The sequence below is a fragment of the Macaca thibetana genome, chromosome 12, assembly GCF_024542745.1.
Source record: "Macaca thibetana thibetana isolate TM-01 chromosome 12, ASM2454274v1, whole genome shotgun sequence".
NCBI classification, from domain to species: domain Eukaryota; kingdom Metazoa; phylum Chordata; class Mammalia; order Primates; family Cercopithecidae; genus Macaca; species Macaca thibetana.
Genome location: NC_065589.1, coordinates 105,784,804 through 105,811,911, shown reverse-complemented (window position 1 = coordinate 105,811,911; position 27,108 = coordinate 105,784,804). Strand labels below are relative to the sequence as shown.

General features: G+C 38.2%; 1 protein-coding gene across 1 annotated transcript in view; it reads left to right on the top strand.

Moving 5' to 3' along the window:
* The window catches only part of THSD7B (thrombospondin type 1 domain containing 7B), a 790,054-nt gene that overhangs the window by 652,256 nt on the left and 110,690 nt on the right, over positions 1-27,108 (top strand). Inside the window, exon 15 of the mRNA XM_050750933.1 lies at positions 12,352-12,485. Coding sequence (XP_050606890.1) covers positions 12,352-12,485 — 134 coding nt within the window. The remainder of the gene's footprint in view (positions 1-12,351; positions 12,486-27,108) is intronic.

The window sequence follows — 27,108 nt, the reverse complement described above, 5'->3', positions numbered from 1 at the left end:
GTAAGTACAAGAGATCTAGTTCCCATTGTTGAAGATGTATATAATCCATGACTATTATAATCAGATGACATTTATTTTTAATGAAGAGTGATTTTTATAATATTCATATTCTCTTTTATTTTTATTCTTCATCAATACCTTATAATCTACCTTGTATATAGTGATTTATAAATAGTTAATGGCTTGATTTTAATTCTTTCAATGTAGGGCACTTTATATGTCTCAATTATAAAATTAAAGACTTCTTTTTTTGGAGGAATCACTTCATACTCAAGAGGAATTTCAAACACTGACATTACTGTAGAATTGTACATGCCTCCTCATACTATCATGAGAAATGGCAGTGATATTTTTTGAATGACTGAGGTTGTTTTGCTGGCTTAGCTGTTAGTGATTGGGCATCTCTTGTTCTCAATAATGTATCAGGGCTATGGAGGATGAGAAAGCATACAATTTCAAGGCTTGTGTCTGTCTCAGTCACTACTTTTGAGGGTGCAATGTTAGTAAGTATTCAAAGATTAATTTATGTGGGAGTGCAAGTGTATTTTTGATGAAGAAAATGAGACAGTTGGAATTGATGATCCGTTTACTCTGAGCTCCAAAATTTCATCAACTTTGCGTTTTAATCCTAATCTTACTAAAAAAAAGTTACTTATTACAGCAACTTCGCTTAAAGTTTCTAAAGCTCATATACCATTGCTGTACATCTCTTGAAAATGATAAGTATTAATATCAGGTTATGAAGAGAAAAACTAGACCCCAAGAGTCCTGTAAGTGAGCTGCCAGAAAATCAATGGCGGAACCTGAAATAAAACCTCTTGCTCACCAGACCACAGATAATCTTTCACACAGTATCAAGGATCACCTCACCCATCACTGAAATGAAGCCACCCCCGAAGAGGACCACATTATCAATTTAATAGAACCCAACCAAGGAATCCAATCATGAAGGACAGGTATCCAAGACAAATAAAGTACTTGATGCTGCCCATCTCCTAAATTGCTCTACAGATGCCATTTCATTAAACAGAAGCAGTGTGTTTCTTGCTAAGGAGTCATGTTTTAACAAACCCCTCCAACAAGTGAGAAGCCGGCTCAGATCCAGAACCCTAAGCTCTATACTTTAAAGTTCAGTCAACATGCATTTATTATGAGCCCATCATGAGTCCAGCACAAAAGAGATGCTATGTGGAACATAAAAGGTGTGCACGACATGGTCCCCACTTTCTGGGAGATCAAGCTGTTTCTGTGATCCTCGCTCCCTCATGCCGTCAGGGTCTGCCTGTAGTTATACACGGTGAGGGCTGACTACCTTGAATATTACCTGCCTTTAAGGGGAAAAAAGTCAATTCTTTCAGAAGTTTATTTTTTAAATTAATTCAAGACATCCTTAATTGGGACAGGAAAGTGAGGTGATATTGTCTTATTACTGTCATCTCTACTGAGAAAAACACAAATGGATTCAGAAATGAGAAGATTTTGAATTCATATCAATCTAAGAAATATAAGACTCTAAATTCATTTATATTTTTACTCTCCAGAACCATTCAAATCTAAACACTATAGATTATAGTTATAAGCAGTTAGAACTGATATTAGTGCATAATGCTGATCTTGTAAAAATAATAACAATGGGCAAAAGTTTTAGCTTCAGGTGATATTAGCATCATGGTTTGGTATAGGCATGCTTTTCAGAAAGCATATTCATATTCATTTCTGTGTTCGTGCATTCAGTATTGAAGTCAATATACATACCTATTGAGCACAGAACATAAACCAGGGACAATGGTTTACAAATATTTTTCTTTCTCTCTTTCTCTTTCTCTCTCTCTCTCTTTCTTTATTTCCTTCTTTCTTTTTCTTTTGTGGAGACTGTGTTTTTGTGTTTTTTTGGAGTTTTCTTGCTTTTTTGTTACAGAAAATATGATTTTCTGGAATTCTTAGTTCTCAGTAAATATCAGAGGAAGGCTGTTGTTGTTTGTACACATATGTATATTTATGTTTTAACCCATTATCAAGGCCAAGTTTGTGGAAATATGCCCCCCTTATATAAATGGGTTAGTTGGCCATTCAGTAACAACATTTTGTGGTCTTAATTATTTATTGCATGTAGGAATATCTCCTCTTGTTAAAAGTGGCTTCTACCTTACCAACAGCAGCCTTTCCTTTGGCCAAACAGATGAAGTTCAATCAAATGGAGGCCAGATACAGGTTAGCCTTAAATGAACACTTTTCTTCAGCAATCATCTGTTTTTATTTTGTGAAGAGCCAGAAAGGTCTGTATCAGTCTTTGTCTGTTCCTCACTGTCTGCCTCAGAAGAAAAATGTTTGCAACAAAATACCCTTTATTCCATACAGCAACAGCTTTCAATTAGTCCATAATAAAAGTCTCCAGCTGTTGAAATTAGTGTGGAACTCAGAGCCAAGATCCCAATTTATCACCATGTAAGTGAATGGCAGGAATTCCATTATCCAATCAATTTTGCTTCTCACTTTTGCAAAGGTCAGACTGTGCCATCCTTGGTTATAAAACACCACTTCTGGCTCTATGTTCCACTTTAGCTTTCTCCCGGACGTATCAGGTCTGTTATAGAAGAACTCCCATTAAGTGTTCATACCTTGAAAAGCCATTTTGTACTGGGCCTAGCCTTATATTTTGACTCGTAATAGCACAAGGCTGCCTCAGAACTGCTTCTTTATACATTTATACTTTTCTACAGGAGAAGAAAAAATTCACTGTGTGTGTGTGTGTGTGTGTGTATGTGTGTTTATGTTTGTAACACTTCTGTGCAAAAGTCTCTTTAGGGCTATATTATAATCATTATTTTCATTTTTGTCTTTTCCCTAAACGACGATGAAGTAATAATCTATTTTATCTCTTGGATAAAAAGATGCAGCAATTTCCTCCTTTCTCCTATTGTAACAAACTCATTTAGAAATTAGCCACATCAAATGGAGTTTATAGACTGCAATTCATATGTTTTTCCTTTTTTAAAAAATCAGACTTTCTAGACAGAATAAAGGCCATTTTTGATAGTTACCCTTTTGTTCTGTCCTCTTTCACTTCCTGATAAACTGTGGCATAAGTGATATGTAAGAACTCTGATGTGTTTCAGAGTAGGAAAGGTTTGTTTGCAGTGCTGATTAAGAGACTGTAGCATCGTGGGCCTGTAGCTCTCACTGCATGATAAGAAAGTCTTTAAAAGGCATTTCTTACCAGTTATGGGCTTTCCTTTTGGATGTGATCCTAGAATTCAGGCCAGATCCAGTTTTGTGCTCGCCTACTGTGAATATTGGTAAGTTTTGAGCAAAACTTCCAAAGACCAGATTGCTTTTAAGGTCATGCATGACATCAGATTTATCCCAAGGAAGCCAACATAAGATGAAATAAGATGGCAAATATGTTATGAAGAAATTTTCTTTGCAAATACCCAAGAGTTTCTGCTGCTCTTCTCATTAGCAATACTCCCTGGAATCCAGGGCACTTGGGAGGCTGCTGCCTTGTCTTTTTCCTCACAATGCTGTTGGTGAAAAACAGGAAACTTGAATGCATTCCTAAGTATTAGAATATACTAATTTTAAATGATCCCAAAAAGTAGCAGTGATGTTTCAACTGTCTCTTTCATTTTCACTCCTAAATCTTGGTGTTTCTTTTTCCTTGTTATATACTGGAGGCTTTGTGAAAATAGTAATAGTGATGATCATTATTCCATAGCTATCACCTCATACTGAGACCATAGCAATTTCCTCCTTTCTTAGCTCTTTCCCACACTCTCATCTCCCTCACATTCAAGATGACTTATTCTTTCCCAAACTTTATTTGGAATATCTCACAATATAAATCTCAGAAGTATTAGTAACTCTCACTGTCCACAAATACAAGTTTACATCATTACATTTTCCCATTTACATACCCCAGCTAGCTGCAGTCTCCAGATTTTATTCTGTACACGTCATGGCCCTGTGTACATTTTATGAGAATTAAATTTTGGTTAGTTTGCTTGATTGATTAACAAATCTCCCTTTCAACGTATAGTAGTTCATATTAGGTTAATCCTAACTAGGGCTACTCATCCTTGTCCATTTGTACTTAATAGTCCAGCCACACAAATGTAGGATTTCTCTGCCTAAGGAGTGTGTGCCTTAAATTATATTGCTTCTTTATACAAACACCTTTTTGTAATCCAAATTATATTGATTTCCTGGGCATACTCTATAAGCTTCTTGCCTTCTTACATATATTGAGTAAGTTGCATGCAGCCTAGAGAAAAGGAATAGCATGAAGTTCTTAACCACTGAGAACAACAGGGAGTTGTATCAAGCCTTCTTCTAACAAAAGTCCATAAGGAAAGTAAAGGTTTTCCCCAAGCCTTTATTTCTAGGTAACAAAAAGTTGCAAGCCTGGGGCTTAAACTCATTCTCCTCCTTTTCTTGGTAAATCCTAAACAGCACCACATACCTTTCTCATTCACTTCATCTTAGGACATATGTTTCTAAGGACTGAGATCTGTTAACTGATCTCTGCTTTTAACCCCACCTTATGCCTGTAACTTGTAGAACCCTAGCTGCCTTCCAGAAGGCAGACATGTCTTTTTTTCAGATGCTCTTTTTTTTTTTGCAACAGAGATAGAAAGTTTTCCGTTTTCAGCTGATTTCTGGTCGTCATATTCTGTGGCCCAGACTCACTCACTCAATTTATCTATATACCCATTCTTGCACTAGACTCTAAACAGTATCTCCTAGATGGTAAAAGCATTGCATGGTGCAATCTAACCCTTTCTGAGACACATAACTTAAAAAAAAATTATTCTGATAAGAACACTTAGCATGAAACCCTCTTAACAGATTATCAAGTGTACAATACAGCATTGTTATCTACAGGCATGGCTTCATACAGTAGGCCTCTAGAACTTATTAACCTTGCATAACTGAAGTTTTATACCTACTGATTAGGAACTCCCTATTTCCCTGACCCACCAACCCCTGGCAACCACCATTCTATTCTTTGTATCTATGAGTTTGACTATTTTAGATACCTCACCTAAGTCTATCATGCAGTATTTGTCCTTTTGTGATTGGCATATTTCACATAGCATAGTGTCCTCAAGGTTCATCCATAACCTCTTTTCTGAAGACCTGTAAATTCAGCTCTTCCAATATTTTCTGAGAGTATCAATCATAGCTAGCATTGTATTGCTTTTTTCACTTGAACTTGACTGATGACTACAATCTGTTCTATGAAAATTGGAAGGACCACCATGGCTGGAGTCCCTGGCATGCTGTGAACAATCTCCAAAATCCTATCTGATTTCTTGCCATAATACAGCATGACAGTGGGAAGCATCTCCCAGGGTACTGGAGAAGGCGTTTTAGACTCTGGAGTGAGCTTCCCTCTCTCATTCTATTTGCTGTGACTGTTTGCATAGTGCTGTGGAACAGAATGTGGGCTTTACAGTTCAACTTGCCCCAAGTGCCTATGTCAATATGCTCCCGCAGTTCTGTTAAAAAAAAAAATACAGCGGGAGTCTGATCAACGCTCAAATGTGTGTCTGTATATGTGTTAGTACTTGCCTTGTAGGATATCGTGCACTTTATAGGATCTGTAAAACAATAATATATGTTGCTGATTGAGTGCCCGTTACTATGCGTTCACTTAAAAATCGTAGTTTATTTTCATTGTCACTTAAACCATGCACAATCAGAAATATAAATCTGCCATAGGGGGAAATATAATATTCTGCATTTAAAAACTAAGGAATTTCTACTTATCTGTCATTACAAATAATCTAAACTACATCAGCGCAGATAGCTTAGCTTTAACTATGGTCTTTGAGACGAGTAGTCAGCCAGTGGCTGCCCTCTGTTAAATATGTTGTCTAGTGGGAAGCAGCACTGTGTGCAACATCCTTGAAGGGAGTCAGGAAGCACAGGAGCGGGGATGAAGTACATACATGGCTTAAGACTGCATTTATTAAGTCTCAGTGCTTCCACCATGGCAAGGAAAATAAGACTATGTGGATGACATGGATGGTTTAGCTGGGCGTAGGTGTTGGCTTGATTTTGAGGATCTCATGTTTATAAGATCATCCGTGATACTCAGGCCAGAGGGAAAGGGTTAAGTGCTTTAGATCATTAGAAAATGAAAGGTAAAGAGTCCAGAGCTCAGTTCTATGCTTAGTACCTGGGTAACAAAATCGTCTATACACCAAACCCCCGAGTTATGAGTTTACCTACATAACAAACCTTCACATATACCCCTGAACCTAAAATGAAAGTTGAAGTAATTAAAAAAGTATGTAAAGATATAAGCTGAAAAAAAATCCAGAGTTCAGAACTTCTCAAAAAAAATTATTCTTCAAAATTTTCTTCAAAATTGTTCTTCAAAAAATTACTCTTTTGAAAGTGATTTCTGAAGGTCTATTATATGCATATATAAGCAGCAGTATGTTTTTAGGGCATAGCCTTTTTGTTAGTCAATTTCTTCTCTTCTTTATATGTAAAGGCAGCTGTTCCCTGCATTTTTGATATGAAGATCTTATACTCTTAGTCAGCCTGAATTGGGAAAATGCCTAAGGGGAGAAAAGCTCATTCAAATTCAGCAGTGCCTTCAAATGAAATTAAAATTTCATTAATCACAACGGTGCCTACATTCATTTGACAAGAGATGACACCAACATGCCTTAGATTATGTTATTCATTGAGACTACAGACAAGGTTTAGGATGTGAAATGTTCGTGGGCCACTTGCAATAATGCTGCTGTCCTGAAGAGCCACACATCCAGATTGCAAACCACTGTTCTTGGGCGAAGGGGAACACAGCTACCAGAGTTATTCTAATAAACGTCCCATTGGCTTTAAAGTTCAACAATTTATTTATCAATACATTTTGCTAAATAAAGCTTGTTTAGTATTGTTAGTTTCATTTTTAAGTTCTTAATATCAAAATTGAGAACACGTAATGCATATTTAAAACCAAGATGATTCCTAACAAACCAGGCATGATGGGAAGCTCAGAGTATTCTGAGTCCATCTGTTCACTTTCTGTGTAGGTAAAAAATCTAGTGTGTGAAAATGCCTGCAAACAGGAGGATAGCCTGGGCCTGAGGCTTGAGCATCTGGCTTAAAATGGACAGTTATCCAGATGGGTAACTGACCCAGGACCACTGGACCTAGGATCTCCAGAGATACCTGACTCCCAGTGCTGCCCTTTTGAGTGACCAGTAGTACACGTGACAGGACCTAGGATCTCCAGAGATACCTGATTCGCAGTACTGCCCTTTTGAGTGACCAGTAGTACATATGACAGGCATAATAATTTTCCTGCATATACCAATTCAAAAATCTCTCTGGAAATTTCCTAACCCACCATCTTCCCACAAATAATTGCAACCTTACAAAAGACATAGGCCTGCTCTTACTTTAAACATGAAAGGTAGTTTACTGAAAGACTTTTAACTTTTTGAAATTGTCAAATACCTCTCCTTACCCAAAGACTAAGAATAAACTGCTATTGCAGCTTTATTTTTTATTTTTTATTTTTTTTGTCTATATAAAGTAACAGGCATCATCTAATTTATAGGCAACTTTGAAAAGTCTGTTTCTGGCTTTCCTTTTGCAGGAATTTAGAACTATTAGAATTATGTTCATTGAAAAGGTATTCAGTGTCTCTTGGAGGATAGTGATATGCCTGAACAAACTAAATAGGCAGAGCCCGTGCACCACTGGCCCCTACAGACTTGGCATCTCACCATCTCAGTGTGAGTGTGGGCATTAGCTTCCCTCAAATTTCAGTTATTTTTTTTTTTCCTGTAAGTAAGGATCATACCAACCTTGTCTAACTCCAATGAGTGTGATGACCAAGATTTAAGACACAGAATACCTTACATAAGCTATAAAGTTCTACACAGTATTATGGTGGTATCATTGCTGACCAGATACTATTAATGGACATATTTGTACAGCTTGTGGGAATGGTTGTGTTAGGACTAAAACTTAGCATTGCATGCATTATATTGTACACAAACAGATATAAATGCATGATTGATAAAAATGGAAGAACAACTTCTTTGTGTAAATGTGATCTTTTCCAGTCAGTCAGACCAATCAGCATGGAGGAAAGCATAATTTAGTTGCTGATTGAATAAGAAAAGGGTCAGAATGTGGTAAATTGGGGGAGAGTATAGCCCAGGGAACCCATCTGGGGGGAAAGTGTGAGCCATGAATGAGAAAAGAGAGAAAGCATGGACACCTATTGAATGGCTAGGAGTAAGTTCATTGAATTAGGGGATGGGATCCTAGGCCTGATGAAAGGCAAAATTGGACATCTTATGGAAAGAGCTCACAACATTCGGAGAAGAAGCAATCTCATAGTGCTTTATTGATCTCAGTGTTCCTTGAGACCATTTCCCCTAACATTCCAATGAAATTGACATTGAATATGAATTGCCAGGATCTCTGGTCCCAGATGGGCCTTTGAACTGGTTTCCAAGTTCTACTGAGCAGCCACAGTGCCCAGCATGGAGGTCTCAAGCCTGAAGGCCTCTACCTGGGTCTTGACTTGCAGCTTCACTAGAGCAAAGGTTTATTGCTACAGAAAGGCAGAAGCTGTAAATTTTCTATTTTTTATGTGGTTGTTGTTAAAGGATTATTTGTTTTATTTGAGTCTTTGAACCCTACAGCTCAGACATACAAGAATGACTTCCACCAAGCCTCAGTAAGACCCGGCTTTTATGGCAAGGAAGTCAGTCTGTAGCTAGAGAAGCAGTATCAGAAAGCAGTATTTAGTTAAATTGATCAATTACAATGAATGGAGGCTTATTTAATAAATATTTAAAAACTGACTCAATGAATGAGTTTATGATATGACTCTGGAACTGGCAAAATTATAAAAACAGAATTCCCCAATGAAGAAATAACAAATAGGACTCATTACTAGGAGAATGAAATGTTGCCTCTCTCAGAGGATTTGGTCTTTTCAGTGGCATTTTTTAGCATCTATGGCCCTATTAAACCTTGTTATTTTTTCCCTAATTTGTGCCATTCAGAAATGGATTTCATTTAACTTTCCCATGGCTCATTTCTCTACCTAGAACATTTTCATATGATTCCCTGATAAAGTCCATGCAGCAACATATTTCCATTATAAAACTATAATAAGCACCAACTAAACAGCAATGTAAAATAGGCAGAGCATAAAAGACTGACAGGAGAAGGAATTGGGCATCTGGGTAGTTAATTTTTATTTTTGAATGCCCTGCTGCCTTTTTGTCTTTTGTGGGTGTTTTTGGTCCTCTAGATAAGATTCCTTGCCTGTTGGATAAAGGCTTTAAGGAGACATTTTTCACAGTTATTAAAAGATATATATACTTTTTTCAACAAGAAAATCATCAACTGATACCTTTCAATGACATAGTGAGATTGCTGTTCTTCACCCAAGTTCCACAATGGAAAGAAAAGGTTTTTATTTTTATTCCTTCTTATCATCCTTTGTGCTTTGTAAAATATCCCTTACTCATTTCATGGAGTGGGACTGTTTTCTCTAGAGAATTAAGTGAGAGGCATTTAGGAACCTGGGTCCCTTCAATAATTAGTTTCAATTCAACCAATACTTATTAATAGCCTCCCCTTCACCTTATGTCTTGCGAAAAATATGCATCATGAAAACATAGCCTCTCCCTACAGAAGACACACATTTTTTTCCCTGGTAGACACTTAAACAAATGCTGATAGTTCAAGTATAACTTTGGTTACGATCAGAAGCATATGTATGCATGGAGAGTTCAAATTGTGTCTCTCTGAGCATATTCACTCAGTATGAAATAGACATACAGTTTTTGGGACTAAGGTGAGATAAAGAGCTAAAGTAATGAAAGGCTAAAAGATACATAAAGGAGTCCAGGTGCCTGCTTTTTTAAGTGTTTGCTCCCCTAGCAGCCTAACATGTGTCCCTAACAATACCACTGCCCAGCCCCAAACACGTACACCCTGGCTTTATTATCTGGCTTAAAACTGGGACTGTCACTACATGCCAAAGAAACACTAACTGGGGTCAGAGAAAAAGCCTTGTGTTGTGATGGGGTTAACTTGGGGTTTAAAGGAAGAGGATAAGGATTTGTTGGCTAGAATGAACAGCATGAAAAATTCTTAAGTGATAGATACATATGGGGAAAATTTTCAAGTAATTCCATGAGAATGGAGAATCTTGTTTAAGAGGTGCTGTTTTAATGCTATTACTCAAGAAGGTATCCCCACATCTTCCTACACAGACCTTCTCCCTGTCTTCCAATAGCTTGGCATTGCAGATAGCTATCCTGCTGCAGGTGCAGACAACTGGAGCATAAAGAATATAAGCAAGAAACCAATATACAATCAGGTGGTCAAATGTTTATACCAAAGGTACATGCAACTAAACAAACAGTTTTTCATTTTCAGTTTGGCTTTATATGGAAGGGAAGGTGAAAATCTAAGTTCTACTTACTATTGATAGCTTTAGAAAAAATATTTTCATTTCAGAGACGTTATCTCAACCATTTGCTCTTGAATTCATGCATGAAATATAGGAGAAATTAATTTTCAAATTAAGTTTTTCATCCACCCCCTGTTTGTACAAAGTACTTTGACAGAGGTGCTGTCTTCTATCTCAGGGGAAATCCAAAAAGCTTTGTTTAAATTAATAGATATTAAAGGGTTCAGAGAATGAAACCATAAATTCAGTGAAAGCATCGTTGTCATGATACAGTCAGATCAGCTAAACCCTCAGCTGTCATCAGCTCAGTTTTAGTATCTGGTTGGTTGGGATCCTATCTCTTCATTTTTATAGATTATTCTCTTACATCTACTATCCTATGACTGTTATGGGAAATAATTCTTGGACATAAGATATCACCCCCTTATTCTAATGTAGGAAATACTTCTGACCCTTTCATTCAATTCTTGGTAGCATTCACAGCATGAAATGTGATTCTTTTATTACTTAATTCCTTTCTTTCCACACACCCATTTCTACTTCTATTTTCCCATCTCCTTTCATTTTGCCCTCATATATTTGTGACTTTGTAGTTTATCTTCTTGTGAGTTCTAAGTGAGAGAGCCAAGAAGGACCAGATGGTTAAAAATGGTTTCTGACATTATTTTGTGATTCCTCAGAGGCAGTCTTGCAAATCACCTTTTCTCATTTGATTTTTACCTAACATGCTGACAGTGCTCCAATCTTGTCTTTTGATTATCCTATTACATAGTGCCTTCCTTTGCATTTAGTAAAACCATACAAGCAATGGTTCTGTTTGGATAATGCAACCTAGTTATCATTTATAATTTTATGGAATTAGAAAGGCAAGAGGAGGAAAGGATTGAGAATTAAGTTATTACTTAAAAGGAAAAGCATGAATTAACTACACTGGTGATAGGTGGACCCATTCTTTGTAAGCATGCCTACAATTGAGCCATCTTTGTGATCATGCAATGGAACAGTGTTCTTTTTCTTACCTAGAAAGAGCACTGTTCCCCATATTAAGGAGCAATGCAATTGAAATGCAGCCACAAAGAGGCAGACAAACTCAATTGGCTGCCCACTGGGATACAATTTCAACTAAAAAAAATCACCACAAACAAATGTATAGGAAATAACCTAAGAATTCATTTACTGTACTCATTGTTTTCACCATAAAAGTGTAAATATTCATAGTCAGTAATCATGCAGAACCACTAACAGTTTAGCAGCATTTCTCTTGGGGTGTGTGTGTGTGTGTGTGTGTGTGTGTGTGCATCTGTTTTAGCTACCCTCTGTAAACAACCTACATATAGCTAAATTTATATGAAGCCACAATACACAGGAGGCTAAATGATTGCCTGTTAGCATTGATCATTTGAGGGCATAAAAAGAAATTTCTGGTGCAAATAATATCACTTTTCTTATGCATTATAAGAACCTCTTATATTCAAGAATAATTTTCCTTATATATGTTTGTTTCAATTGACATGTTAAAGTACATCTGAGAATACAATATACCATATAATTGAGAGCTGGACCATCTAATAGATGCTGTGTGAGCTCTCTGAGGAAATGAAATGATAATGGAATTCCTATTCTTGGCACTAGAAAACGACTGTCCTTTGTTCTCTTCTGTGAAAGCATACCATCATATTTTAGTTGATTTCCCCTGTATGCTTCTTTAGGCAAGTCAGTAAATTCAGAGAAGCCAAATCTGTCTTGCTTTTTGGGAAAGTAATTTGGCTGTTTGGGCCAGAGTGCAGTTTCTTGGGTTATGTTCAGCAAGCATTACTAAAAGATAGGCTATTTTTCTATAAGTTGGATAGTTCCACATAATTGTTTTTCTTTCCTGTTCTTGACAGGTACATGAGGCAGTCCCATGTTACAGTGAGTGCAATCAGTATTCCTGGGTTGTAGAACACTGGTCTTCATGCAAAATCAACAATGAGCTGAGGTCCCTGCGCTGTGGAGAAGGAACACAGTCTAGGAAAATCAGGTGTGTGAAAATGGAGAGATTTGGGAAATAGGGGGAAGTGGAACTTACACATTTTTTATAAAAACAGCAGTGATGTTTATCCAAGTACACTCGATTTTCATGACATATACTCTGGTTTTTGCTCATCTTTGAAATATTCATTGAAATGTGTGCATCCTGACCTGCCACATGTGTATAGTAGGGTTCCTCTGCAGTGCAGCCATAATCCTTTAGCATATCCTGCAAATGACATCAGTGTGAGAACCACCTGCATGGAGCAGGCTGGTGTCACTCCACTGATTCATGGCCGTCATTCTTAACAAATTAGGAGATACTGACTGTGTTGCCATTTCTCTCCCTTGAATTATGGTTAGTATAGTTGATGAACGTTTTTTCTTAACTGTGGATGTTGATAATTAAAAAGGTTACTTTAAACCCGATGATTAGCCTTGGAAACTAAAGGCTGAGAACGCCTATGAATAGTAGCAATACATGTTAATATAAGAGGAACACATCTCTGAGATAATTTAGTGAATGCTAGATTATTTACTGTGGAAACTGGTTTAAAGTTTTTGGTTTATAAATATAGCAATGTTAAACAAAGGAACTACATGGCCTGAGTTTGTCAAGATGGTCTATTTTGAAATGATTTTGAAAGAAAGAAGAACAGTGTCCTTACCAACTGAGGATAATGGCAATGAACATTAGACAATTCAAACAGCAAAAGTTACAATATTTATACATAATGATTAGTATGTAAAATAGATAAGAAGCATAACTTAGTTAACTCCTGCACATGCATAGTGTATTATTTTGTCAGATTTAGGAAACTGTGTTTCAAATGGACAGTCAGCGTCCAAATCAGGTAGCTGCCTATTGAGTTAACTGTTGGAAGTCGGTTGCAAGGCAGAGCCTGGTTATGTCATTGATGGTTATTCAACATCTGTGAAATATACTTTATTCAGTAATTGAGTATATACCCACTATTTATGACAGTCTCAATGTTGCAAAATCACTGGTAGTCATGTTGAAAGGAAGAGCTGCTGGCGAAATTATAAAGTTGCTTCTCCCCACCAGCTCAAGCAAATGGCTAATAGACAAATTATCTTTCTTCCATTTGTTCATTGCCCTTTCTTCTGGAAACTCAGATGCTCAGGCTGTTGCAAATTTGGGGCTTTTACCTTTTTCTTTTTAAAATCTCTGTCTCCTGTGTCTTATTCTCTCATGGTTTTGAAAAACGATGGACCAACCTAGCTTGTAAAGTAATATGTAAATGAACTGTGGCATCTCTTACTTGTATCCTATTCAGGCCTCTTAGAAATATTCAAGGAAAATCTCAGGAGAAAAAGAAAAGCTTTAAGAGAATAAATTGCTATAGACAGAATTATGGAAGGTTTATTGAGGAAAACACACTTGAACAAGAAGGCCTTTCAGTCATTTGCCTCAGCTTAAACCTACAAAGCCTGATATAATACAAGCAGTATAACTACCAAGCATTACTCTACAATAGGATGAATTGTCTATCTTCCAACCTCTTCCCCACAAAAAAAAGCTGTATGTCTAAGTTCTAACCCTCAGTAGCTCAGAATGTGATGATTTGGAAATAAATAGGATCTTTAAAGAAGTAATTAAGGTAAAATGAGGTTATTGGTATGGGTCCTAATCTATTCTAACTGGTGGCCTTATAAGAAGAGAAGACTAGGACACAGACATACATAAAGGAAAGACCATGTGAAGACAGGGAGAATATGCCCATCTATAAACCAAGGAGAGAGGCCTCAGGAGAAAAAAAAAATCCAGATTACACCTTGATCTCAGACTTCTAGTCTCCAGAATTATGAGAAAATAAATTTCTGTCATTTAAGTGATCCAGTCTGTGGTATTTTATTATGATAGCTGTTTCAGCTCTTTTTATTTTGCTATGACAGAGTACTACAGATTTAGCAATTTATAAAGAAAAGAAATGTATTTGGCTCATGGCTCTGGAGGCTGGGAATTCCCAGGACAGAGCAGCAGCTTCTGGCAAGGGTTTTAGTACTGTTTCATAACACGGCAGGAAAGTAGAAGGGCAAGCAAGCATGTGAGAATGAGACTACAAGAATGAGCCAAGCTTGCTTTTACAACAGTCCACTCCCATGAGAACAAACTCACTTACATAAGAACTCAATACTAGAATAATGATATTCATAAGGCTTCCACCTTCAGGACTCAATTACATCTTAAAGTCCTCACATCTTAGTACTATTACACTGGCAATTACATTTTCAACACATGAATTTTAGAGTGACATATCCAAACCATATCATTCTGCCCCAGTCCCCTAAAATTTATGTCTTTTTCACTTGGTGGAAGCTTCTGGCGAGGGCTTTTTGTACTGTATCAAAATGAAGTGGAGGGCATCACATGGAGAGAGGGCAACAGCTTGCATGTTAGCTCAGGTCTTTCTCTTTCTCCTCTTATAAAGCCACCAGTCTCATCATGGTGGCTCCACTCTGATGACTTAATCTAATCCTGATTATGTCCCAATGGCTCCATCTCCAATCAACATACACATTTGGGAGATTAAGTTTTCAATACACGAAATTGGGGGAACCCATTCAACCCACTGAGGTAGCCCTAGAAAACATACGTACTCACAATGCACCATGCTGTATGTACATAATTACTTTTAAATATGTGAAGCAGATCTTCCAGTTACCTTGCATTCTGAGCTATTATTGACCTTAAAGTCTTATAATGAATGGAATAGCTCATCTGTTCTCTTTCTTAAAACCTTCCAACTGTAGGGCATCTTCATAGTTCATCCATGACTAGAATCAATTATTAAATCAAAAAATATTTATGAATATTTGCCTTCTATGTATCAAATATTGTTCTAAGCACATCATATAAAAGAGTGAATAACATTTTTGTCCTCCAAGAATTGACAATATAATGTCACTGAGTCGAATTTGGTCCATTTGCCCACATGCAGTGGAAAGAAAAACACTGAAGCACCAGGTTTTTGCAGCAAGAAGAGTTCACTGTAAGTTCATTGATAAGGAGATAGGAGGAAATGTTTAAATCTGCCTCCCTGAGTTGGGGATTAGGTCATGTTTTATAAGCATAAATAACAAGGTATGATCTGATTGGATCTTGCAATAAGGTGATGCTGAGAGACATGATTTGAGTGGATCCTCCTATAGGGTGATGCCGGGTACTTGACCTGATTGATCCTACATCCTACTGTGCAGTATCCACCTCTTAATTCAGTCTCTCTTCTGCGTACTTACATTCCCCTGGTGGTTAGTTCATCTGGGCATGCCCATTGGGTTTCATAACCTTTAGTGTAAGAGACCCATGGCAACTGAAAAACAACTCAGAAGGTGGTGCCAAAATGTCTGAATAAGAACAGCTCCAACCTCCAGCTCTCAGTGTGAGTGACACAGAAGTTGGGTGATTTCTGCATTTCCAACTGAGGTCTGGGTTCATCTCATTGGGGCATGTCAGACAGTGGGTGCAGGACAGTAGGTGCAGCCCAACAAGTGAGAGCTAAAGCAGGGCGAGGCATCACCTCACCCGGGAAGCACAAGGGGGAAGGGAATTCCCTTTCCTAGCCAAGGGAAACGGTGACACACAACACCTGGAAAATTGGGTCACTCCCACCCTAATACTGTGCTTTACCAAGGGTCTTAGCAAACAACACATCAGGAGATTATAATCCCCCGCCTGGCTCAGAGGGTCGCACGCCCACGGAGCCTCCCTTATTGCTAGCACAGCAGTCTAAGATCTAACTTCAAGGCGGCAGCGAGGCTGGGGGAGGGGTGCCCGCCCAGCTGCGGAAGTGCCTGTGCAGCTGGGAAGCTCGAATAGGGTGGAGCCCACCGCAGCTCAAGGAGGCCTGCCTGCCTGCCTCTGTAGATTCCACCTCTGGGGACAGGGCATAGCCAAACAAAAGGCAGCAGAAACCTCTGCAGATGTAAATGTTCCTGTCTGACAGCTTTGAAGAGAGCAGTGGTTCTCCCAGCACAGAGTTTGAGATCTGAGAACAGACAGACTGCCTGCTCAAGTGGGTCCCTGACCCCCGAGTAGCCTAACTGGGAGACATCCACCACTAGGGACAGACTGATACCTCACACCTCACACAGCCGGGTACATCTCTGAGATGGAGCTTCCAGAGGAACGATCAGACAGCAAGATTTGCTGCTCAGTCTTCTGCAGCCTCCACTGCTGATACCCAGGCAAACAGGGTCTGGAGTGGGGCTCAAGCAAACTCCAACAGACCTACAGCTGAGGGTCCTTACTGTTAGAAGGAAAAATAACAAACAGAAAGGGCATCCACACCAAAACCCCATCTATATGTCACCATCATCAAAGACCAAAGGTAGATAAAACCACAAACATGGGGAAAAAGCAGTGCAGAAAAGCTGAAAATTCTGAAAATCAGAACGCCTCTCCCCCTCCAAAAGAACGCAGCTCCTCACCAGCAACAGAACAAAGCGGGATGGAGAATGACTTTGATGAGTTGAGAGAAGAAGGCTTCAGACGATCAAACGTCTCCGGGCTAAAGGAGTAAGTACAAACCCAGTGCAAAGAAACTAAAAACCTTGAAAAAAGATTTGACGAATCGCTAATTAAATAAGCAATGTAGAGAAGTCCTTAAATGATCTGATAGAGATGAAAACCATGACATGAGAACTACATGACAAATGCACAGGCTTCAGTAACCAACTCTATCAACTGGAAGAAAGGGTATTAGTGATTGAAGATCTAATGAATGAAATGAAGTGAGAAGAGAAGTTTAGAGAAAAAAAGAGTAGAAAGAAATGAACAAAGCCTCCAAGAAATATGGGACTATGTGAAAAGACCAAATCTACGTCTGATTGGTGTACTTGAAAGTGATGGGGAGAATGGAACCAAGTTGGAAAACACTCTGCATGATATTATCCAGGAGAACTTCCACAACCTAGAAAGGCAGGCCAATATTCAAACTCAGGAAATACAGAGATCGCCACAAAGATAATCCTTGAGAAGAGCAACTCTAAGACACATAATTGTCAGATTCACCAAAGTTGAAATGAAAGAAAAAATGTTAAGGGCAGCCAGAGAGAAAGGTCGGGTTACTCACAAAGGGAAGCCCATCAGACTAACAGCAGATCTCTCAGCAAAAACTCTACAAGCCAGAAGAGAGTGGGGGCTGATATTCAACATTCTTAAAGAAAAGAATTTTAAACCCAGAATTTCATATCCGGCAAAACTAAGTTTCATAAGTGAAGGAGAAATAAAATCCTTTACAGACAAGAAAGTGCTGAGAGATTTTATCACCACCACCGGGCCGGCCCTACAAGAGCACCAGAGGGAAGCACTAAACATGGAAAGGAACAGCCGGTACCAGCCACTGCAAAAACATGCCAAAATGTAAAGACCATTGATGCTAGGAAGAAACCACATCAACTAACGAGCAAAATAACCAGCTAACATCATAATGACAGGATCAAGTTCACACATAAGAATATTAAGCTTAAATGTAAATAGGCTAAATTATCCAATTAAAAGACACAGACTGGAAAATTGGATAAAGAGTCAAGACCCCATCAGTTTGCTGTATTCAGTAGACCCATCTCATGGCTCAAAATAAAGGAATGGAGGAAGATCTACCAAGCAAATGGAAAACAAAAATGGCAGGCATTGCAATCCTAGTCTCTGATAAAACAGACTTTAAACCAACAAAGATCAAAAGAGAAAAGAAGGCCATTACATAATGGTAAAGGAATCAATTCAATAAGAAGAGCTATTTATCCTAAATATATATGCACCCAATACAGGAGCACCCAGATTCATAAAGCAAGTCCTTAGAGACTTACAAAGAGACTTAGAATCCCACACAATAATAATGGGAGACAGACCAACATTAGACAGACCAACGAGACAGAAAGTTAACAAGGATATCCAGGAATTGAACTCAACTCTGCACCAAGCGGACCTAATAGACATCAACAGGACTCTCCACCCCAAATCAACAGAATATACATTCTTCTCACCACCACATCACACTTTTCCAAAATTGACCACATAGTTGGAAGTAAAGCACTCCTCAGCAAATGTAAAAGAATAAAAATTATAACAAACTGTCTCTCAGACCACAGCACAATCAAACTAGAACTCAGGATTAAGAAACTCAATCAAAACCGCTCAACTACATGGAAACTGAATAATCTGCTCCTGAATGACTACTGGGTACATAATGAAATGAAGGCAGAAATAAAGATGTTCTTTGAAACCAATGAGAACAAAGATACAACATGCCAGAATCTCTGGGACACATTAAAAGCAGTGTGTAGAGGGAAATTTATAGCACTAAATGCCCATGAGAGAAAACAGGAAAGATCTAAAATTGACACCCTAAAATCACAATTAAAAGAACTAGAGAAGCAAGAGCAAACATATTCAAAAGCTAGCAGAAAGCAAGAAATAACTAAGAACAGAGCAGAACTGAAGGAGATAGAGACACAAAATCCCTTCAAAAAATCAAAAAATCCGGGAGCTGGTTTTTTGAAAAGATCAACAAAATTGATAGACCACTAGCAAGACTAATAAAGAAGAAAAGAGAGAAGAATCAAATAGACGCAATTAAAAATGATAAAGGGGATATCACCACCGACCCCACAGAAATACAAACTACCATCAGAGAATACTATAAACACCTCTATGCAAATAAACTAGAAAACCTAGAAGAAATAGATAAATTCCTGGACACATACACTCTCCCAAGACTAAACCAGGAAGAAGTGGAATCTCTGAATAGACCAATAACAGGCTCTGAAATTGAGGCAATAATTAATAACCTACCAACCAAAAAAAGTCCAGGACCAGATGGATTCACAGCTGAATTCTACCAGAGGTACAAGGAGGAGCTGGTACCATTCCTTCTGAAACTATTCCAATCAATAGAAAAAGAGGCAACCCTCCCTAACTCACTTTATGAGGCCAACATCATCCTGATACCAAAGACTGGCAGAGACACAACAAAAAAAAGAGAATTTTAGACCAATATCCCTGATGAACATCGATGCAAAAATCCTCAATAAAATACTGGCAAACCGAATCCAGCAGCACATCAAAAAGCTTATCCAACGTGATCAAGTGGGCTTCATCCCTGGGATGGAAGGCTGGTTCAACATATGCAAATCAATAAATGTAATCCATCATATAAACAGAACCAAAGACAAAAACCACATGATTATCTCAATAGATGCAGAAAAGGCCTTTGACAAAATTCAGCAGCCCTTCATGCAAAAAACTCTCAATAAATTCGGTATTGATGGAATGTATCTCAAAATAATAAGAGCTATTTATGACAAACCCACAGCCAATATCATACTGAATGGGAAAAAACTGGAAGCATTCCCTTTGAAAACTGGCACAAGACAGGGATGCCCTCTCTCACCACTCCTATTCAATATAGTGTTGGAGGTTCTGGCCAGGGCAATCAGGCAGGAAAAAGAAATAAAGGGTATTCAATTAGGAAAAGAGGAAGTCAAATTGTCCCTGTTTGCAGATGACATGATTGTATATTTAGAAAAGGCCATCATCTCAGCCCAAAATCTCCTTAAGCTGATAAGCAACTTCAGCAAAGTCTCAGAATGCAAAATAAATGTGCAAAAATCACAAGCATTCTTATACACCAATAACAGACAAACAGAGAGCCAAATCATGATTGAACTCCCATTCACAATAGCTTCAAAGAGAATAAAATACCTAGGAATCCAACTTACAAGAGATGTGAAGGAACTCTTCAAGGAGAACTACAAACCACTGCTCAATGACATAAAAGAGGACGCAAACAAATGGAAGAACATTCCATGCTCATGAATAGGAAGAATCAATATCATGAAAATGGCCATACTGTCCAAGATAATTTATAGATTCAATGCCATCCCTTTTAAGCTACAAATGACTTTCTTCACAGAATTGGAAAAAAGTACTTTAAAGTTCATATGTAACCAAAAAAGAGCCCACATTGCCAAGACAATCCTAAGCCAAAAGAACAAAGCTGGAGGCATCATGCTACCTGACTTCAAACTATACTACAAGGCTACAGTAAACAAAACAGCATGGTACTGGCAACAAAACAGAGATATAGACCAATGGAACACAACAGAGTCCTCAGAAATAATACCACACATCTACAGCCATCTGATCTTTGACAAACCTGAGAGAAACAAGAAATGGGGAAAGGATTCCCTATTTAATAAATGGTGCTGGGAAAACTGGCTAGTCTTAAGTAGAAAGCTGAAACTGGATCCCTTCCTTATTACACCTTATACAAAAATTAATTCAAGATGGATTAGAGACTTAAATGTTGCACTTAAAACCATAAAAACCCTATAAGAAAACCTGGACAATACCATTCAGGACATCAACATGGGCAAGGACTTCATGTCTAAAACACCAAAAGCAACCGCAACAAAAGCCAAAATTGACAAATGGGATCTAATTAAACTAAAGAGCTTCTGCACAGCAAAAGAAACCACCATTAGAGTGAACAGGCAACCTACAGAATGGGAGAAAATTTTTGCAATCTACTCATCTGACAAAGGGCTAATATCCAGAACCTGCAAAGAACTCAAACAAATTTACAAGAAAAAAACAAACAACCCCATCAAAAAGTGGGAAAAGGATATGAACAGACACTTCTCAAAAGAAGACATTTATGCAGACAACAGACACATGAAAAAATGCTCGTCATCACTAGCCATCAGAGAAATGCAAATCAAAACCACCATGAGATACCATCTCACACCAGTTAGAATGGTGATCATTAAAAAGTCAGGAAAAAACAGGTGCTGGAGAAGATGTGGAGAAACAGGAACACTTTTACACTGTTGGTGGGACTGTAAAGTAGTTCAATCATTGTGGAAGACAGTGTGGCAATTACTCAAGGATCTAGAACTAGAAATATCATTTGACCCAGCCATCCCATTACTGGTGATTTACCCAAAGGATTATAAGTCATGCTGCTATAAAGACACATGCACACGTATGTTTATTGCGGCACTATTCACAATAGCAAAGACTTGGAATCAACCCAAATGTCCATCAGTGACAGACTGGATTAAGAAAATGTGGCACATATACACCATGGAATACTATGCAGCCATAAAATGGATGTGTTCGTGTCCTTTGTGGGGACATGGATGCAGCTGGAAACCATCATTCTGAGCAAACTATCACATGGACAGAAAACCAAACACCAGATGTTCTCACTCATAGGTGGGAATTGAACAATGAGATCACTTGGACACAGGAAGCAGAACATCATACACCGGGGCCTGTTGTGGGGTGGGGGGAGAGGGGAGGGATAGCATTAGGAGATATACCTAATGTAAATGACGAGTTAATAGGTGCAGCAAACCAACATGGCACATGTATACATGTGTAACAAAGCTGCAGGTTGTGCACATGTACCCTGGAACATAAAGTATAATTTAAAAACAAAGAAATTAAAAAAAAGAGAAACAACTCACAACTTTGTTACATAAAAATTCAGTCTGATTGGTCTGATGTGGTTATAATAGCAATAGAGAAAAAAATGAACAATTAATATACAATGAAATGTCTTTGCTATAAAATGCCAAAAAGAAAAACAAAACTGGATTGGAGTTACCAGGAGTATTATTTTGGCAAGATAGTCAGCAAAATATTTGAGCACAAACCTAAATGTAGTGAGAGACCTGAATGAGCATGAAGATCTCTAGAAAGAGATTTCCAGTGACAAGGAGCGTAAAAAGCAGGAACCTTCTTGGCTTATTAACAGAGTAACAAGCTGTCCCATATGTCTAGCATCAGTACTCAAACAAGATAAAGACTGGATATTATTCCAACTGCAACATGAAGCTATGGAAGTTTTGATGTGGGGGAATGTCATGCTCATATTTACTTTTATTTTATTTTATTTTATTTTATTTTATTTTATTTTATTTTTTGTGACTGAGTCTTGCACCGTCGCTCAGGTTGGAGTGCAGTGGTGCAATCCCAGCTCACTGCAGCCTCTGCCTCCCAGGTTGAGGCAGTTTTCTTCATGCCTCAGCCTCCCAAATAGCTGGGATTACAGGTGCCCACCACTGTGCCCAGCTAATCTTCGTATTTTTAGTAGAGACAGGGTTTCACCATGTTGGCCATGCTTGTTTCAAACTCTTGACCTCAAGTGATCTGCCCCTTGGCCTCTCAAAGTGCTGGGATTACAGGCATGAGCCACCCTGCCCAGCATCTTATTTACATTTGAAAAGAGCCTTATTGGATGTGGTATAGGGAAGGTGTTTTAGAGTGCAGTGTAGAACAGCAAGTGATACAGTTTTGAGGCCGTTGCTGAATTCCAGGTGAAAGAAGTTAATGGTTGGACTCGATTTAGTAAAAGTGAAGGTGATGCGAAAGTCAAATTTGAAATATATTCTGAAGGTGCAGAACACAGGGTTTGCTGATAAAATGATTGCAGAGTGGGGAAAAAAAGAAGCCTCAGAAATGACTGTTAGGTGGTGTGGCCTGAGCAACATTAGGAATAATGGCATAACTTGTTGAGTTGGGGAACATTAGAAGCAGGTTTGAGATATAAATCTAAAGTTAGCTTTTGAACACATTAAATTTGAGGTGATAGTAGCTTTCCAACTGAACTATTACAGTCCAGTTCAGAGGAAACATTTAGAATATAAATTTAGGCACCATTAGCTTACAAATTTAGTATTGAGAAGAAATTGAGTCCTGGGGAACTCCAACATTCATAGATTAGAGCGAATAGGAAGATTCTACAAGTGAGACTAAGAAAAAAACTGGAATAGAAGGAAAACAAAGAAAATGAGAAGATTGACAAGTGAGTTACTCAAGAAGATATAGTAATCAACTGTTTCAAATGCTTTTTGGTTTACTGAGATAAGAATTGACCATTGAGTTTGGCAATGGGGAGTCTGTTGATGATCTCACTAAAAGGTTTCTCTGGAATGGTAATGAAAGTGTGATTTAAGTGAGTTCAAGAGGTAATAATCAGGGAGGCGGGAGGAGAGGAGGGGAGGAAGTAGAGATAGCAAATACAGACAATGCCTTAAAGCAATTTTGCAATGAATTTGAGTAAAAGTGAGGTGATGACTGAAGGGAGATGGTCAAGGAAATTGATGATGCAGGATATGTAGTGGATAACTGCATTTTCATTCAGGAACACCCTTAATTTAAATATTTTTAATTCTTTACTCTCGGGCTTGTCAGAATACCCAGTAAAGTCTCTTATTAAATCATACGTGAAATAGATAATCCTAACAGCCACTGTATTAGTCTATTTTCACACTGCTATAAAGAAATACCCAAGACTGGTTAATTTATAAAGGAAAGAGATTTAGTTGACTCACAGTTCCACATGACTGGGGAGGCTTCAGGAAACTTACAATCATGGTGGAAGGCGAAGGGGAAGCAAGCTTGGACCTTCTCACATGGTGGAAGGAAAGAGTGAGCGTCAGCGCAGGAAAAACTACCATTTATAATACCATCAGACCTCGTGAAAATTCACTCACTATCACAAGAACAACATGGGGGAAATTGCCCCCATAATCCAATCACTTCCCATGAGGTATCTTCCTAAACACCTGGGGATCACAATTCAAGATGAGATTTGGGTGGGGACACCAAGCCTAACCATATCAACCAGTATTCTGGAAACCTAGTGAAACAGGAATGCTGGGGTTATAGACAGAATAATGGCCCACCAAAGATGTCCACATCCTAATTTCTGGACTTTATGGATATGCTACCTTTGGCAAAAGGGACTTGGCAGATGTTATTAAGGCGAGGACTTTGTGATGGGAAGATTTTCTTAGATTGTCCAATGGGAACAATATATTCACAGGATTTTTAAGAGTGGAAGGGGAGACAAGAAAGAGAGGAAGATGTGACCATAGAAGCCAGGCACCAAGAAATGCAGTGTTGCTGCTTCCGGAGATGGAGGAAGGGTGTCACCCAAAGAATACAAGTGGCCCCTGAACCTGGAAAAGGCAAGGAAAGAGATGCCCCTCTAGGAGTGCAGCTCTGCTGATGCCTGACTCTCTGATGTTAGCCCATGAGGCCCAAGTTGTATTTCCATCCTACAAAACTGTAAGATAATACAGTTCCATGGTTTAAGCCACCAACTTTGTGGTAATTTTTGCGGTATGTAAACTTTTACTTAAGCCTCTGTTTACAGGATAGTGTCTCCATCAAGTGCACCAGGTGTTCTCTAGTCCAAAGACCCTTGTGTGACCCTCTCCAGATAGTAAACCATCAATCACCGGCAGGGGGAGGGGATGGACAATCACCTGTGTGGACCAGGGGAGAGGATCTAAAGGTTTGGGCACTGCTTAAACATACTTTCAATAAATCCTTCAGTTTTTTAAGCCTGATTTTCATCCTTATTTCCAGAGGTACTTGGTGCCATGAATTCCAGAATTTTTTCTTTGTTCTGTGTTGTAAATGGAGTTATTTTTGGTGTTTCCCTTTGAAGGTTTAGTATCAGCTTTTTCAGATGTGCTAAGGAGTTACCAGGAGCCCATCTATTTTCCATTTCTTGTACTTGTCCTCCCCCACGTTCTCTGTCCTTGTGGAGTAATGCCTTTCTCTCCCCATAATAATAATTTTTATTATTATTGTTTTGGTAACAAATTCCTTTACTGTTGCTTTTGTGGCATGTTGGGAGTGAATGGAGGCTAATACATACATTCACTGGATTTCATTAACCAGAAGTCTTCCCTCTTCTTTCTCAGTGAAATAATAAATGAACATCAGCAGATAGTGTGCAAGCAGGAAGGGAAGCAATTTCCAGTTTTTTTTTTTTTTTTTTAAGTTTGTCCAGGAAAGGACATTTAAGCTATCCCATGGATTTTCCTTCTACTATTGACTTTTGCCACAGGAGAAATTAAAGTCCATCATTATTAAAGTCCATAGAATTAAAGTCCCTGTATTAGAAGGCATTACTTACAACTTTTTTGTATGCCATTCTCCGCTAACCTCTTTCATACAATATCTAACTTTTCATGAGTTAGCAGCTCAGAAAGCTTGTTTTATTTTTCAGTATGTGATTGACTACTTTGAAATGTTTCTGGAGTTTTCTTTCTTTTTTTTTTTTTTTTTTTTTTTTTGAGACAGAGTCTCGCTCTGTCGCCCAGGCTGGAGTGCAGTGGTGTGTTCTTGGCTCACTGCAAGCTCCGCCTCCCGGGTTCACGCGACTCTCCTGCCTCAGCCTCCCGAGTAACTGGGACTACAGGCGCCCACTACCATGCCCGGCTAATTTTTTGTATTTTTAGTAGAGACAGGTTTCACCGTGTTAGCCAGGCTGGTCTCGATCTCTTTCTACTTTTAATGTGTGTGTAAAAGAAACTCTTAAAGTGTAGGATAATTCATCAGCATAGCATGATCTAGGGAGCACCAAGAGCTCTTTAGCGTACTGTTACTAAAGTGCTTACTTCTTGACCTTGACATTGTATCTGAATTGCTAGATCAGCAAATGGCATGATTTATTTCATCATCATTGCCAGTTTCATCTTCATCTTTATCATTTTCACTAGAACAAAATACTTATAACACTAAGGATCTTGTCTGTCTCTATTTCAGTTCTGTACCCCAACACCCAGGTGAGGACTTAGTATGTAGCAAGCTATCAAAAATATTGACTAAATGAATCACTAACAAATAACAACTTTGTATCCCAACAGCTAGCAAAAGATATTTGCAATAGAAAGTCTTTATTAAATAATTTTGAAAAATAATTATAAAATTAATTTCTATTTGGGATGTGATATAAATAGAGAGAAATGCCCCCATCATAGGGGTACAGCTGGATTAGTTTTAACAATGTGAACACAACTGTGTAACCAGCCCAGAGGTCAAGAAACAAAATATTATCAAGACTACCTAAGTCCCTATCAGTCATTAAGCATTTCCTCAAAGGTAGCCACTATTCTGACTTCTGACACCCTAGATTAGTATTACCTGTTCATTAACTTCATTGGAATGGGATCATATGTACTGTTTTCTGTCTAGCTTCTTTTGTTCAACATTGTATTTTTGACTGTCACTCATATTCTTTCATTCATTCTCATCATTTTATGGCATTTAACTTGATTAGTTTACTATAATATATTTTTAGGTTATAGTCTTGCTGAACATTTGTACTGTTTCTAGTTTGGTTCATTATGAATAGTGCTGCTGTGAACATTTTCAGTTGGCTTTGGTTTTTGGTTTGGTACACATTTATATGCATTTCTATGGAAGTATAAGTGAATTGTTGGGTTACATAGTATGTATAAGTTTAGCTTTAGTAGATATTGCCAACCAGTTTTCAAAACAGATTATGCTCCCACCAGCAGAATAAGAAGAATTAATTACAGTTGCTCTGCATTCTTGCCAGCTTTTGATATTTTCCGTGTTTTTACAATTTAATCCATTTTAGCAAGCATATAGTGGTATAACATTTTGGTTTTAATTTGATTGAATCTTCATCATCTTTAACAATAGTGTGATTATCTCATTATTGCCAGTACTTATCTCAAAACCTGACACAGAGTAGGCCAAGCACCCATGATGCATACATCTGTGCTGTGTGATTAATTGCTTTGTGAAAATACTTGCTCATTGCCCTTCATTTTTTGAT